Raw genomic sequence first — 17,038 nt, forward strand, 5'->3', positions numbered from 1 at the left:
GAGAAAGAATGCGTGATCCCCTGCTGCTTTCATCTCATCTCTGTATGGGCCACTCTTTCAGAGCTCCTTGTGGTGGCGCTCTTTCAATAATAGTCAAATCTGGGTTGGAGAAGGGCGCAGAGTTAGCGACGTGCTAAATGTACTCCACTAAAAACGGAACAATCATAAAATATCAAAATAACCCCAAAATAATAGGTAAAAAAAATATAACCCGGATAGGGTCAAAAATGGGACTGACCCAACAGTTTGGGTTAATTATTTCATTAAATAAAGTTTTTAAACGTTGTATTATTAAACCCCATTTACAAAACGACGATATTTTTGTTGCCGTTATTTGGGCAATTTATTTGAACCAATTTTTTGGATTCCATAAATAACTCGAGAAGATTTTGGTTAGTTTTGACTTCGCTGTTTTCATTGTAGTAAACTTAGCATGTTGCCAACTTTGCGCCTTTTCTCCAACACGTTATTCATTTGACCCAAATCGTGTTGTCAGCCAAAAACGTGGGGCGAATATTGAATCGGTCCCTTTTTGATCCTATTAGGGCTATTTCTGACCCAACTGTTTTTCGGAATGTGCCGAGGGGGACCAAACGCGAGTGGGAAACCAACTTTTCTTTTCCCGGAACACAAACGAGGTCAACGCAAGACAAGTTTATTCACAAACGCGGCAAACTGTGAAATAGTTTGAAAGTGAACCATTTCCTCAGACTGGAAAAAAAAAAAATCAACAAAAGCTACAAAAGACGCAAAGTAGGCGTGACCAATGATGAAAAGGAATATCTAATGACTTTGCAGCGTGGCTCCCGTAATGCACACGCGGTGAAGGGCGAGGGGGGGGGGGCGGGGTGTGGGGGGGGGGGGGTTAAAGCGGCGAAGCGAGGAAGGATCCAGTTGGCTGGGAAAAGAGCTGAAAAGCCGGCGGGGACGGATGAGAGATGAGCTGGGCCGCTGCGGCGCGCCAGACGCTCACACCTCAGCCAGTCTTTGACGAGTCCTGGCTTTTGGACATCCGACACAACCAGCACAACAACAACAACAACAGCAACAGCAGCAGCAGCAGCAGCAGCAGCAGCAGCAGCAGCAGCGGCAACAGGAACGCCAGGGTGTGTACAATGCTAAAATCAGGCTTCAAAGTATGGTTTCAAAACAGGGTTCGGTTGAGGGGCGCTGCGGGTTTGAGTTTTAAAAAGTGTTTCCAGACAGGGTTGAGATTTTCGCACAAGGTTGTTGGGATTAAAAACCAAGGTCAGGATTTAGATTTAGGGTTAGCTTTTCAATTTATGTTTCAAACCTTGGGCAGGTTAGAAGTTAGGGTTTCATGGTTAGGTTGGGGTTTTGGAGGGCTTTAAGTCAAGAGTTAGGGTTTCAAAGTAGGGCTTCAAGCTTGAGGTGTGGTTTCATGGAAATTTTAGGGTTTCGAGTTTGGAATTGCAGCTCAGGTTTCAAATTAGAGTTTCAAATCATGGTTAACGTTTCTACTTGGGGTTTCTACCAAACATTACCCAAACATTGGGGTTAATGTTTGGGTATGAGTTAGGGTTTCAAAGTAGGGCTTGAAGCTTGAGGTGTGGTTTCATGGAAATTTTAGGGTTTCGAGTTTGGAATTGCAGGTCAGGTTTCAAATTAGAGTTTCAAATCATGGTTAATGTTTCTACTTGGGGTTTCTAACCCCAATTAACCCCAATGTTTGGGTAATGTTTGGGTATGATTGCAATTTAAGGTTCCAGGCTCAGTTTAGGGTTTCAAATGAGACTTTTAAAGTTAGGGTGTCAAGCTTACCTACGGGTTTAGGTCAGGGTAAGTGTGTCGGATTGGGGTATCAAGGAAGTAGCGTTGCGACTGTATTGAACTGTTCATTCGTGGCCTCTCTATATGGCATTAATGATGATTGCGCTCCAGGCGACTTGGCTGCCATGGAAACAGGAGTTCAGAACACTGCTTCCTTTCCACTCCCTGGATGTGTCCCGATACTTTTGGCACAGCGGAGTGGATCATTTTCAAAGGCCGCCAGTAGTGCGGGTGTCACGTGTCTCAAGTACTTAGCGCAGGACAGATCATCTTATCGATTCCATTCAAAGCAGTCACATGACATTAAACGTGTCGTGCACGCCAGTGCTGGTTGCGCGTCTTTAAGGGGCACGGCCGAGCCCCTTGGGAGCCTTCGCTGTTCGACGGGGGAAAAAAAACAAAACACATTGAAAACCCAAGACCTCTAATCCCGGACAAGAGCTCAGTCCGCTATTCCCCCGTGTGTACTCCTGACATTTGCGGATTAGAATAGTCAATTAGGGTTTCAAGGCAGGGTTATGCTTTCAAAGTTAGGGTTGGAAGCCCAAGATAGTGTTTCACATCTTTCCAGTTAGAGATTATCAACGAGGGTTTCAAGTCTTTGTTCGGGTTACAAATTATGGTTTTAAGCATGTGTTGGACTAGCTAATTAGGGTTTTAAAATAAGGTTACATAGGGTGTCAAGTTTGAGTTTAAAACAGAAGTCCGGGTTTCAAATTATTGGATCATGGCTGAAGTCAGAGTTAAGGTTTCAATATCAGTTTTGAAGTCGTAGTAAGGGTTTCCAATGACGCGCTTTTTTATATTGGGGTTTTGAGCCTGGGTTAAGGTTTCAAAAGAGGATTTCAAGCCTGTGGTATGCGTTCCAATTAGGGTTTGATGCCATTGTTATGGTTGCAAATTAGGGCTTCTAATTAGGGCTACATAGGGTTTTAAGTACAGATTTCCAAAAGGTCAGGGTTTTCAGGCTAGGTTAGTGTTTCAAAATTAGTTTCAAAATTAGGGTGTCAAGCGAGGGTTTCAAGCCTGTGTTATATTTTCCAATTCCGGTTTCAAGCAAGGATTTTAAACAAGGATCCTGGTTTCAGTTCAGATCTTCAATTATGGGTTCGAGTAGGTCTTCAAGATGCGTTTGGGTCGAACGATCGGGTTTCAAATGAAGATGTCAAACTTGGGTTCAGGTTTTAAAATAGTGTTTCAAGCCTGTGATAGGGTTTCAACTTAGACCTGCCCTACCCCGCAACAAATAGTTTCTTGCATTTGTTGAATAATTCAAGAGATTCTTTTTTTTTTTAAACGCCATTGGAAGTGTGGAGTCAACAAGCACCAAATTGGTTGGGACGGCCTCCGTTTGCAACGTGCCTTTGATCAAAACCCCCCCGAGACTCAAACAGGAAACGACGTGGCACTCATAATCAATAGGAGACGCTTTAATGGGTTCTGATAGCGCCGACCCGCAACGAGCGTTTCTGTTAATAAGACTTTTTCATTTTTAAATCCTGGCCGCCGTCAGATTTGAGCGCCGCATACAAACGAGGATTAGCATTACGCCGCATCATAATAACCGTGTCCATTTTAATTCCGCGCGTGTTCGTCGGGTGCTGACATTTCAATTTGGGCCTCCTGTCACGCTGACAATGGCGAGCGTCCGGGCGCGGCGGATATTGCCGCCGCCTTTCCAAATTGACGGCGGAGAGTTCTGCGAACCTTCAAGAGTTCTTTAGCTGACGTCTTAAAACGCGACGCTCGACTTGATGAATAAAACACGACGACGTCGCTGGCTAATGTTTGCTGGTGTTGCCTTGACGACGGCCTTCGCCCGCCTCAAGTGTACAACATTGACTTTCACAAGCCTGCTTCAACACTCTTGCCGGAATGTATTCAGTTAAGCACGTCAAAATGAGTGCGTGACATCAACATTGGCACTTTAATCGAAAAAAAAATTATATAATCCTTAAAGTAAAAAAATGGTTAAATAGTTGGTTGAACGCAAACACTTCTCAGAGATTAGATCTCAATTGTATTGTACCCCAAAGTTAAATACAATTGACAGCAACTACAACTACTGTCCTGGATACAAAAACGTTTAAGCTGCAGTAACGGTGGGCACAGGAGAGTATTTTGGCCAATCGGGCTCCGAGATTGGTCGCTGAAAACAAACGGAACAAGAATTTTTCGAGAGTCAGATCTCTTCGTGGCATAATTGTCAATTGGGATGACGCACGCCTCTATAACGTGTCCACATGGGGAGTGCGCTTGGATGGAAGCTACATACGTGCTACGTTAAGCAACGTCCGGTAGGAGTTGGCCGTGTTTGGGAATATTTGCGCCGGCTAATAAGCATTCAATCCAATTGTTACGCGGTCAGTGAATGAATGGCAGCAACAGTAGGCAGTGTGGCGACACTTTTGTCATTACTTTGCTGTTGGCCTCTCACGCCGGTTTTAAAAACTTGGACCTTGCACCTGAGAGATTAACTAATTTAGCACTAGCTCGGACAAGGCTAGTACAACACAGCGATAAGCTAGTGCCACATAACGAGATCAGAATCAGAATCATCTTTATTGGCCAAGTATGTAGAACACACAAGGAATTTGTCTCCGGTATAACACACTGCACTAGTATCATCGTAAACAACAAAATCATTGAACCTTAAATGAACCATTTTAGAGTAACCAGTAGTTTTGTAGTACCATTTTGTGGTGCAAGAAGAGTGACTATGTCAGTGACTGTTTAAGGAGTTAATGGCTAGAGGGAAGAAGCTGTTTAAGTGTCTCCTGGATTTGGTGCGCATGGATCTGTAGCGTCTGCCTGAGGGGAGTGGCTGAAAAAGGTGGTGGGCAGGGTGCGGGGGATCCAGGAGGATTTTCCGTGCCCTTGTCAGGATTCTTGCAGTGTGCAAGTCCTCAAGAGTGGGTTAGGGCGGTGCCAACGATTTTTTCTGCCGTCCTAACTGTCCGTTGAAGTCGTCCTTTTTTGTGGCGGCCCCAAACCAAACCGTGATGGACTCGAAAGTTTTTTTTTTTAAACTAAAAAGGAAAACCTATTGATTCAAATGTCACTTGCTGACATTAAAAGTGGAGATCGAATAGGTCGGTTTAGGGTGAGTGGTAAGTAGGTCGGATGTGTTAATTGATTTGTAGTCCAGTTGGTCAATTCGGGGTCGCGTCCCGATATTTTTGACTCTTTTCATCCAGAAGCCTTGAGTCAACTTCACGGAAGTTTGCCGAATGAAGCGGCCTTGGCGAAGTGCAGACTTATTAAATATGCGCTTGTGTGTGATTCATGCAGGAGTTCATTCATCTGATAGGAGGCGCGGTAGACAAGCGATCGGTCCCGGCAAACAGGAGAGACGCTTTAAGCATTCCGCCCCGCGACGCCCCATCTGTCTCCCGCCCCGCCTGCTACTTTTCCCCGGGAACGCCGCCTGGTTGCACCCTTCCGTCAGGACATTTGTCACGACCGTATATATGGCCGTTGAATCATGACACCGAGGCGGCGTCCTTGAGCTCGCTCTGGAATGGCTTTGTGGACGGCCCGTTAGCTCCGAGGCTTTCGCCCCCTTTTCTATACTGCGCACGTGCGCGGCGGCGGCGACGGCGTGAAAAGGACTGAAATGGCGACCCATCATTCCCCCGCAGCTCTAGGACGTTTATTACGGGGGAGGCGTCGCACATGTGAAGCGTGCTGCACGTGAGCACATAATAGCGACTCGGCGAAGCGGCACCGGGCTCATTACCAGAGGTTATTCCCACGTCTCCAAGTAACTGCGAACAATTGTACGTTTGTGGTCAGAAGGCGGCTCAGAGTTCCGTATAACCATGACAGCCACTTGCCTATTAGTCAGAAAATCTCGTCGACTGCTGTATGCATTCTCGAGGCCTTCTTGAAAATATTAGCTGCAATATTCCACCGCCAAACTTCATAATGAATCTTACCTTGCCATTTAATATATGGGCATCAATGCCTACGTTCACTTTTATTTTGAAATTGTGCTGGGCAGCATGTCACGGCGCAACTTGACTTTGTCGGGCACCGTTTGCTACCACAAACTGTCGCTACCGACTTCAACAACACAATGATGTCCTGGAATAACATTCAATGCCAGCTAACGGTATTTTTTTTTAAAAAAGCGACTTAATTATGCCGACGCTGTATTGGATGCACCTGTTGCCACCGTTTTAAGGCGACTCCTGATATTGTATTTTAAGTTTGTAAAATGTACGTTGTTGAGGCGTGGTATATTAAGATATTTTGTGATGTTTTCTTTAATCAATGTATTTCTTCTCAGTGAAAAACTGCTTTGAGATGATTGCATGACTTGGTGACTTGCTTGCCTAAGCAATTTCAGAGATGGACTCTGGAGCCTGCTTTGACGACTTCAGAGATAAACTATTTAGCCTGCCTTGACGACTTCATAGTCTGCTTTGTTTGAATTGTCAAAACTTGATTGTGATCAATGCCACTTGATTACACAACAAACGGTGTGGCGTAGGGAGGGATGAGAATGGCCACTCACCCCTCCCGATGCACACACTTTAGAGGATAAAAGGAGGGGAGCGATGCTCCTCAGCAGAGTCCGCTGTGGGTTAACGTACGAACGCCCAGCTCGTATTGAAGCTCACTCTGCTGTGGATGTTGGCTCTCCACCCTAATGGCATACGGTAAGAGTTCTTTAGCTTCATACAACTTGTTTGAACTGTGTTATCATTTCTGTGTGGGACCAATAAAGTGCCTATTGTTGGTAGCCAGAAGTGTCTTGTCGTTATTTCTGAGTGCCTATCTCCGACGATCCTTTATAAAACTTGATATTCATTCAAATTGAGTATCAGACGTGTTTCAAAACAAGACGGGACCTAAATTCGACTCTTTGAGAGACTTTTCTACAGATTTTCCCCTCAAAATTCTAAGAATTTCAAATGTGTATAATTTTGTTGCTCAATTAAACAGTCCCAAATTTCACAATTAAGAACAGATCGGCGTTATTTCATGATGCAGTGGATACTTTTTGTGATGTGAGGTTTTCCTAATTTCAAATATGTGCCTCGACTCAATCTAGGCAGAAAGTTGTAACAAAGGATTGGAATTTTTTGTCAATAAAATGATGCACTACACAAAGGAGATTCATTACGTGTGTGTGATAAATAGTCGTGCTAAGAATCCGTATTAATGGCACCAATGATGCATCACCGCCTCGTGATCATCACTCAAAAGCACAAAGGAAACTTCACCAGTCAGATGATGTCACTTTCATAATCAAACAATTGTTTCTGATGAATGTCACCGCTTCCAGGGAGGGCAATCGACTTCTGTATCGATCTGCTTTAAAATAATACAACAATGGATATTGACCCGTTTCAAAATAAAACAACAATGGATATTGGACTTCATCGCTGTCCACTCCTCATCCCGCTTTATCAGCATAACCGAGCGCTGATTTTTTTCTACCCCTCCCCCCCCCACCTTCAGCATCTCCCGCCCGGCGAGAAATGTGTTCCCCTTCAATAATGCAAGAGCGAAAGTGAGCACGTCGCAATTTCCCGCCAAGCAGGCGAGCGGCAGTGGCCAAGCGGCGCGTCTCCGCTCCAGCGTCGTTTCAATCAAAGTCGTGGGCCTAGAAAAGTCATTTAGCGGCAAACATAAAACACAGCCGCGTTGCCCTTTTATTTCTGGCGCGCTCACTCCCAGCCTCCATCACCAGCCTTTACCCAATCTTAAAACTAAATCTTACAGAAATGTTCAGAATAGGTCTCAACTGATCTGGATTTTTTTTTTTTGGGGGGGGGGGGGTTGCATCTGATTCCAATATCTGGCAGAATAAAATTACACCAACAGATTAGTCAAATACAATATATAATACATAAAATGACTCTTTTATGTCTTAAATTGTTACAATAAGAAGGATATTAATCACAGACAAGACATTTTACGGTTTTATAACGGGGAAAAACGGGTAACCTATGCTGATATTTGGCAAAAGAAGACCACCAAGGCCTGGTCACCAGGCAATAGCATGTAGACAATCAAGTATTCACACTTAACATAACAAAAGTGTGACAAATTTAAATGAACTCATAGTTTATACAGACCTCTCCACCCATCCATAAAGTCTCATAATATAATTTTCTGTTAGTATTTGTATATTGGTATCAATATCGGTATCAGTGATACCAGCTGTCATTCGCTTGCTACTGTGTTTTTTAATGTATCGGTATCGATGTACTGTAGGTACTTGATGTGCATTTTTTTTAGCTCTACATTGAACTAGACTTTATGGATCGGTGGATATTTTTCATTTTATGCAAACTCAGTGATCGATTGCAACATCACAATTGGCCGATTGATCAATGATGTCAGTGATTAAACCCGCAAAAAACAAAGACATTACAGCAAACACATTCTCATACACTGGAGGGATGTTCTGTGCTGTCATTTTTAATATGAGGTTTATCAGCATATACAGTTGGATATTTCCCCACTGTTTAAAATGATTTTTTGGTGGGATGAATGTCTTCCATTTTACATATATTGATATGTGTGCACCGTTTCCTGTTGAAATGATCCAAAATAACAGCTCCTTGGTGCCCAATCAAAGGCCCTTCAGTTGATTTGCGCTGATCAGGAGTATGCAGTGAAGAACAACAGAGTGTATTTTTAAATCCATCTCATTAAAATGCCTCTCATCAAGAGCTCTTTCGAATAGTTCGCTGGGCGGGGAGGGCTAAAATTCTGGCAATACAAACGTTGATGAGTAAGCCTCTCTTTGACTGCATCAATCAAAAAGTCAGCATTGTTGCTTTTGTGGCTGGCAGCCATCCATTTTCATTTCCGCTTATCCTCAGTCAGGTCGCAGGTGAGCTGGTCGCCAGCCAATCACCAAAACCCATGCAAATTCCACAGAGCCAAGAATCGAACCCTCAACCTCACCATTGCGAGGAAAACCACTCATCTACCACCGTTCTCTTCACTTTTCACGAATGAGGTGACGGGACACACTTTGTTGACCCGCACGCAGAAGCGCCTGATTGGCACTTGGCAGTCCACACACGGTGACTACCCACACGCGCATCACTATCACACCACCAGCAATTTCCACTTTCCAGCTCACAGGACTCGAACCCGTGACCTTCTGACGCTTTGAGTGACAAGCCACGGCAGCGTAATTGGAGCCAGACGCGTCGGCTAACTTCCACGGGCAACTCCAAAGCACACAGCGTTCCGAGGGGCGGGGGGTCTTACCTCGGCCGAGCGCGGTGGCCGGCAGAAGGAGCACCAGAAGCGGCAGCAGCGGCGCGGCCAAAGTCGCGCTTCCCCCGGAGCTTCGGCGTCCCATCACGGCTGCGTTCGCGGCGGCTCTCCGCGTGATGCGCACCTGCGCCCGCGCATTTGTGGGCTAAAAAATAAAAAATAAAAAAAAAGGGTGAGAGAGAAATAGAGACAGCAAAAAAGAGTGGAAGAGGCGGGGGGGGGGGGGGCTTTACCAATTAAAAATAATTACTAATCACTAATAATGCAAAACAGCTGGCGTACTTGTCCGAGCCGAACCGCTTCCTCGCGGTTGTAACGCAGTGCGGAGAGGAGAAGAAGAACAGGGGCAGGAGGAAGAAGGAGAAGAAGAGAGGAGGAGGAAGAGTTCCACTGTGACACGCGGTGTGTGTGTGTGTGGGGGGGGGGGTGTGAGAGAGAGAGAGAGAGAGAGATAGAGAGAGAGAGAGAGAGAGAGAGAGAGAGAGAGAGAGAGAGAGAGAGAGAGAGAGAGAGAGAGAGAGAGAGAGAGAGAGTCACGTGACGGCGTTTTCTGCCTGACTAATTGCTGAGCATCTGCTTGCTGATTGGTCCAATGATCAATAAGATGGAGTGGTTAAATTCAAAACACACAGAGCTTCCAAGTTCTTGTTTAAGAAAAATGATCTTATGCATTATGCAAATTAAAGTCGCTGATGGTGTCATGACACAGTCCCCTGACTTGTGTGCTGGCAGCGTGGGATCGGTTCCCAATCAGGTACAGTCTGATTGTGGATGTGAATGGTGGTCTGTCTCTATATGTGCCCTATGGCGACCAGTTCAGGGTGTGTGTGTGTGTGTGTGCCTTCCGCCCAAAGTCATTTGGGACAGGTTGCAGCAACTCCCACGGCAATCTTCAAAATAAGCGCTGATGAAAATGGATGGGTGGATTATGCAAATTAGTTAGGATTGTATATTGACTCATGCAACAATATATTTAACACCAGATTAGAGTTTGATCCTAAAATAGGGACATCATTGGTCGATGATACCAAAATAGGGACATCATTGGTCTCGGCATCTGTATTGATGATACCAGCATATAGTGTTTTTTTTTTTTAATGTGATGGTAGTGTATCTTTAAAAAAGGTGTGATTTCACCTATCATAAGTTTCAATATAAATTTGATGTATTTTTAATTTTTATTGTCAACTCACTATGTTTTTTTTTTTTTTTTTTAAACGCATTGATACCCGAATGGAGTACTTTGTTGTGTTGACCGTGTGTTTTGGCTCATTGTGAACTACTGGGAAAAAAAAAAAGCACGAGCATATATTGTCGGCTGTAACGAAGCACCAGTTTGCTTAGTTACCGCTATCAGTTTCGGTATCACGGATAGGGTCCATAGTTTTACGTGCCATATTTTGTTTTGCAAAATTGCAATCATCGTGCCAATCAAAATTGTTCATAAATTGGCTGCCTGACCTCGTGTAACTTCATTAGCACCTCAAGCAGAGTGTGTACAGTTCAGGCCAGGTCAACCCCTGGATAATTTTACTGGCGGTAGCCATAAACGCGCATCAAATATTCGGAGAGGGAGGTGGCCTGAGGCTGCGTCGGCCTCGAGGCCATTTGAGCGGATCGCCGGAGCGAGAACCACGGAAGGAGCCTTGTGTTGCAGCGTCGGTGTGTTTTATCATCCCACCAAAGCCGCGTCGGCCCAGTCGCTCACCTTGAAGATGATGTCGTTTATCCCGCTGATGACATCATCCAGCAGTACCTGTCTGTCATTTGCCACTTTGGTGACAGCGCATGACTGACACGTGAGAAATAATGGCTCAGAATAGCTCGGGAGTGTCTTAATGGCAAAATGTAACTCTGTCATGGCCCAGTGAAGATTTTTTACCACAAAATAAACACACACACACAGAAAAGACTTTTTTTCTGGTCAAATGTATCATATTTGTGACGTTATATAACATTTTGGGGTCAAAGTATTTCATTTGTATTCATTCCAAATGTAATTCCCCCAAACGGCTTTAATTTAGATTCAGGCTCTATGCAGCTCCCGATTGATTAATGTATCGATTAAGACAGCTCGGTCGGTACACTGTGAAAGCAACAAGCAAACAAGGGCTTTAAAGAACAAACAGGAGCTGCTCTCAGCGGGGTCATTTTCCAAAGACGGCAAATATTCCGAGCCAATAAAGCATCTTTGACATGTGTGTTTATTCTTAAAAGCGAGGCGCCGAGCCCACACGAGGTTCATCGGCGGCCGCCTTGCGTCCTTCTAAACACACAAAGACGTGAATAGAAGCGTTTAGGCGGCGCGTCCTCGCCTCTGCCGAGCTTCGACGGCCTTGGGCGAGATAATAGAAGAGGAGCCGGGCCGAGGTGTCGCGTGGGAGGTCTTGCTTGTAGGCACGTTTGTTTGTCGCCGCTTGGTTAAATCAAACGTTGCGCCAACGGAGCACCCACAGCGTCACAACGCATGCTGGCGTTGTGCTATTGGCGAAGGAAAAACATAATGTCGTAGTCTTTTTTTTTTTTTTTTTTGGTCAACAAATATAGTGATTTACTGGCGTCATGGAATCTTTTCAGGCGTTTTGGGCGGCCGACTATAAATTCTCAAAGTGGTTGAAAGGAAAAATAGGGGCGAAGCACAAGGTCGTCTCTGTCTCCGATATTGTCGTTTGCGTACAACAGTTTTTATTGGGACGTTTGAAAGCTCATCAAATAACTTTTCTTTGCAATTAGAGTACATCACAATTGAAAGGAACACCCGGAGTTGCCGTAGATGCGCCTCTCTGTGCTCCCGCGCTTCTTTTCACAGTGTCGATGACCGTCGGTTTGCCTTCAAGGTCGTGGTAATGCTCTTTGTGTGTCACTCTGTGAGGTAATGGATCCACAGTGTGTGTGTGTGTGTGTGCGTGGCAGGGGGGGGCCTTCAGCAATATGGGCTCAAGCCTCACAAGAGCATGCCAGTGACAGGGCCAGGGTCCACAGAGCTAATCAGACCCTTGGGAGTCGCTTTCTGCGCCAACACTTTTTTGTTGTTGTTGTCAGGAATTCTCTAGTTGCTGCTCTTGAGGACAAAGTGGGATAAAGTCACCATGCGGGTCTTTGCGATAGACGCACACCGGACACCTGGATGGCTGGGGAGCAGACTTTATGGTAGTAGTGGGGGGGGGGGACTCGAGTTGCATGGGGTGAGACTTTAATTGCCTATTTTAGAAGTTGGCTTCCAACGTGCTGTGGTGTAGCTAAAAAAAAAAATCAAAGACTCAAAAGACTTGACTTCGACTTGAACTCTATGATTTGTCAAATCGGCATTTTCAAGGTACGCACGAGTGGGCAAAAAGTCTACAAATAAAAGTGATTTTTTTTTTCATTTTATTCTCCTGCACAAGAACTGTTAGGGACTCGGATAAACCGAGTTTGGGAGGTGGATCCAAAAAACGTAAACAGAAACAAGGTCTCCAATGTAAAGACAATTTAATGTCTGAAACGAACCGAAAATAAGCGAGAACATAAAGCGCTGGTCCAAAATGAGGACCAGGAGGTAAATCAAAAACGACTAACAAAAGGTGCTTGCACAAAAGAGCAAGAAAGGAAAGTAAAGCCCACAAACTACGAACGAAAAACAACGTAACAATCTGTACACACAGGAAAAGCCAGATCATCAAAATAAAATAGTACTTACACAAAAACTTGGTACCGAGACCGATGCGCGAAAACACGACGAGGTCAAAAGCCACTAAGTCAATGAACAGTGATGCTAGCAATGCCATAAACAATACTCCCACAACAGGTGTAGAACGTAGGAGTCCTTAAATAGTGTCTCTATTGATTAACGATTGCCAGCAGGTGTGCTAGGAAGACCGCTCATGCCACCTGCTGGCCAGACCGCAAAACCGAAACGTGACAAGAACTGGTAACAAGTCGCCCGTTCATAAACTGCATGAAGTTGTCAATTCCTGGCCTCGAATTAGATCACTACTGCTCATTTCGACTGCCTGGAAATGAACTATTCATAGATATGTTTTTTTTTATGCTACATGCAGTGTCGCTGACTACTCTGACTGCTCTCCGTGTTCATTTCTATCCATATAGCATCTATTGTACATTCCCGAGTGATACACTATTCATTGTCCATACGCAAAGGCGAAGCTATGTGGTTTCAAATCGACTCATCAGTCGAGTAACTCCGTCACTTTTGATATCAGGTTATCAGTAGAGTCCCTGATTTATGTTTCAAATCAAATAATCAGTCAAGTAACTTCGTTACTATTCTCAAGGTAACTATATACTATTCTTTGCAAAGCCTTGGTCCTTGTTTACGACGTACGTCGCCGCCGATTCTTCTCGCTGCCGTTTACGTCCACTTTTGGATACGCGTGTATTTGTCATATACGGCATAAATATTTATAGACTCTTTTTGATACGTACATGGGTTTTATTGCGACGCGCAACGCCGCATGCTAATCTTGCCGCCGTCTCACCCACGTGTGCATCGATACTATTTATCATTCGCGTAAAGTGCGCCGCTGTTCTCGTTCGCTCCCATTGACGCGTGTTTTAAATCTATCCGTGGACATTTTTATCCCCGATATTATTCCATGTACACAAAATCACCGCATTCCGGCTTTTGTGTTCTAGCCGTCGCTGTCGGCTTGGAGGCATTTTTCCCCGTGGAGTGCACAGAGAAGCCCTCCTCCCACTTTATGGAAATCAAATGCCAAAATTGACTTACTGGAATCCCCCTGAAACCCCATCCGCTAATCTTGCCCCGAAGCTTCTGACATTCACGTACAGGTAGAGAGAGAAGACTTGCGTCTTTGCCGATTGGCAGGGGCGCCGCTTCGGGTGGAGGTTGGAGGGGGGCGGGTGAGTGGGAGGTGGGGAGGGGTTATCTGCACTGCCAATCAGGGGTCCGGCAATGCAGCCCAGGATTGCGATCGCAGGTACTGACAAGGGAGCAGAAACGCACTCGCAAGGCGAGACGCGGAATAGGAATGAGTCCGCGCTTGTTTTGTACGTTCGGCGAGCGCGGCTGAAAACAGCCCGCAGATGTAAGTTTAATGACGCGGGTCAAGTATAAAACACAAGTGACAGACGGAAGCAGCCTTTAAGGGGTGCTGGCCTGCTGCACACACAAATAAAAAGTACCCGCTCGCGTGTCGCCCTCCCGGGAATGACGTCCAGATTTGAACGCGCTCGCCCGTAAACGAATTGGACCGCTGCGGACGCGGCAGTCCGATGCCATCGCCCGCTCGGTGTGAAAGGTACAAGCACGGAATGTCAAGTCGACGCGGGAATTTCACAGCTTCCGCGGTTGTATCAGTGGCTTGACAGCGGCTGTAGCGCACTTGGTCATCATTCACATCAAACTTCCATCACATAAGTGACTGCGTTTTTTTTGGGCCGGGCTGATATGAATTCTTTGAGGCCAATTCCCAAATTTGGCAGAAGAAAATTCCAATAGCCAATGAATTAAAACTGGAGGGGAACCGGGCGGCCCGGTAGTCCAGTGGTTAGCACCTTGGCTTCACAGTGCAGAGGTACCGGGTTCGATTCCAGCTCCGGCCTCCCTGTGTGGAGTTTGCATGTTCTTCCCGGGCCTGCGTGGGTTTTCTCCGGGTGCTCCGGTTTCCTCCCACATTCCAAAAACATGTGTGGAAGGCTCATTGAACACTCTAAATTGTCCCTAGGTGTGAGTGTGAGCGTGGATGGTTGTTCGTCTCTGTGTGCCCTGCGATTGGCTGGCAACCGATTCAGGGTGTCCCCCGCCTACTGCCCGAAGACAGCTGGGATAGGCTCCAGCACCCTCCGCGACCCTAGTGAGGATCAAGCGGCTCGGAAGATGAATGAATGAATGAATGAATGGAGGGGAACCTTGAGTTTCAAAATCTCCTGAAGTACAATTCAAGCAGAACATCTGGCCATTTTTACAACAGTGCTAAAGGTATAAAAAGGCACCGCTACGCATCTGCTTTTCCAATTTTGCGAAAATTGTCACGTAATCGAAGTTGTCGGCCTGATTTCTCCGCTCTTTTGAACGACTCAACCTAAGCCGTTTAACTCCACGCCAGCTGTTTTGTGTTAAAAGTCCCAACACAGACTGAGATCTCAGCTTCAGACTTATTATCAGAAGTGAAACTGAGATTGCTTTGGTGGCTGCGTGAAAGGTAACGGCGGATAGCCGGGACACGGGTGTGAAGTTGAACACCTGACGATCACATCTCCCGCCCTGTTATGTTGAAAGCAGTCGCTATCCGGTAACTATTGTCCATGTCACGCTGCGGCGTGTCTGAAAGGCTCGATACTCTGCCGGATGTCTGTGTGAAAGGGGGCTACCATCTCTTCGCAAACAAAAATTTGTGTTATGGTGCTCGTCTAAAGTTTTGGGGGGAAATTTTACTAGTAGTCTTCAATGTATGTCTGTTTGCATTGCGAGGACAGTGTGTGCGTTTGTATGTATGTGTGTTTGTGTGTGTGTTATAAAGATCGAGGGTAGAGTGGAGGGGGTGTTACAAATATAAAACCAGGGCCGTCTGCCAGCGACGCCTCCGGCTTCGTACATCTTAAAACAGCGTAAAGATCTCCCGTCGCAGAGTTCAGATGGTGTGCCGGGTCCTCCGAGACCAATTATGTGTTTGTTTCATTTCCACTCAAATCTCTCGTCTCGCCGCTTTGCAAAACAAAACACCGAACGTGTTCGAGAGCGCAGGGACGCAAAACCTTCACGTCTGCTGAAATGTCACATCGGGCCGGTGGCCGCGTGTCAGAGTGCGCTTGTTGTCTGCGCGCCACATCACACGTTCGCCTCTTGGTCTATATCTCCAAAGGCCTCATTAACTGCTCGTCAATCAGCCGCGTAGCATGCATACATGCAACACGGCCCCTTTCGCGCCGCCTATTAAGGGCAGGGAATTCTCGGCAAGTTATCCTGGTTCTTGTTCTGTATGATTGACACACATTGAGAGCACTGGAGTAGGTCTGCAAATTTAACAGCTACAGGAGATGTATCCAAAGAGAGGTAGCATGGTAGCTGTATGAAAGGGGGTGACAAAAAGCAGTGGCAGAGGTATGTGGTGATATTTTGGGGGAAAATTTGGATACCCGTCTACGCGTGTGTGTGCACGCCTGCACTTTTGGCCAGTGAAATGATGTGAAATGATGTGAAATGAAGATTCAGGCTGGCACGACCGCTTTAGAGCGCCTCATTGTCGTGCATGGAAAAGCTCCAAAACAACCCTATGGGATGTATTCCATCCTCCCAAGGTTTTGAGCAGGCCCCCCTTTTCTGATGCAGCTCAAACATGTACAAAAAAGATGCTTGACAAAAGAGCAGAGTGCAGGTTCACCCATTCAGTGGACACTCCCACAGGATTTGAGAGCGGAGAGAACAACATGATATTTCATGATTTTGTATACTTTAGAATCCATCTTCAGTTTTACTTCACAACGACTTTAAGCTTCTCATCCTGCATCGTCCTGGTTTTCCACTCTTTCCTTTCACACGGCAACATTGAGGCATTTTATGAAAAATTGGAGGGTAAAAAGTGCAGTATCTTATTAAGGATGTTTTTTTTTCTGCTGACTAACTGTTCTCCCGACTACAAGGCCAGGGTAGCATTGTTTTGAATCAGTTTTGCTTGCCTGCCGGCGTGAATTGCACCTCTGGGGGCGAGGGACAACCCTTCCTCACCGCCTTTCCACATCGACCTTGCGCCAGGAGAGGAAGAGAGACGGAGCAGACGGCGGTGAGGATTGCCTCCCCGCCCAAAGCGCAGAAGTCACCTGTCGCCAACAATCAACGCGACGCTCGTTCATCAAACAACGAGCTGTGAGCTTCGGCGGAGAGGAACGCCGAGGTGTCAGAGATGCGGGGAACTGCCAAGGGCAAGTCGAGACAGAAATGACACTTGGCAAATTTGGAATTTGGTCAAGCAAATGACAGAAACTGTTGATTACATGATTTGAACTCGCTCACTCACTCATTCACTGAACTCTGAACAAG

General features: G+C 45.9%; 1 protein-coding gene across 4 annotated transcripts in view; it reads right to left on the reverse strand.

The window, feature by feature from the left end:
* The window catches only part of LOC127591374 (netrin receptor UNC5D-like), a 96,402-nt gene that overhangs the window by 53,194 nt on the left and 26,170 nt on the right, over positions 1–17,038 (reverse strand). For 3 of the 4 annotated variants that reach the window (XM_052051479.1, XM_052051476.1, XM_052051477.1), the window contains exon 3: positions 9,031–9,184. In XM_052051479.1, the coding sequence (XP_051907439.1) occupies positions 9,031–9,124 (94 nt within the window). In that variant the 5' untranslated portion in view covers positions 9,125–9,184. Of the gene's footprint in view, positions 1–9,030; positions 9,185–9,321; positions 9,454–17,038 lie in introns of those variants that run through there. The other variant, XM_052051478.1, reaches the window with a different exon arrangement.

This window comes from Hippocampus zosterae, chromosome 18 (genome assembly GCF_025434085.1).
Source record: "Hippocampus zosterae strain Florida chromosome 18, ASM2543408v3, whole genome shotgun sequence".
NCBI lineage: Eukaryota > Metazoa > Chordata > Actinopteri > Syngnathiformes > Syngnathidae > Hippocampus > Hippocampus zosterae.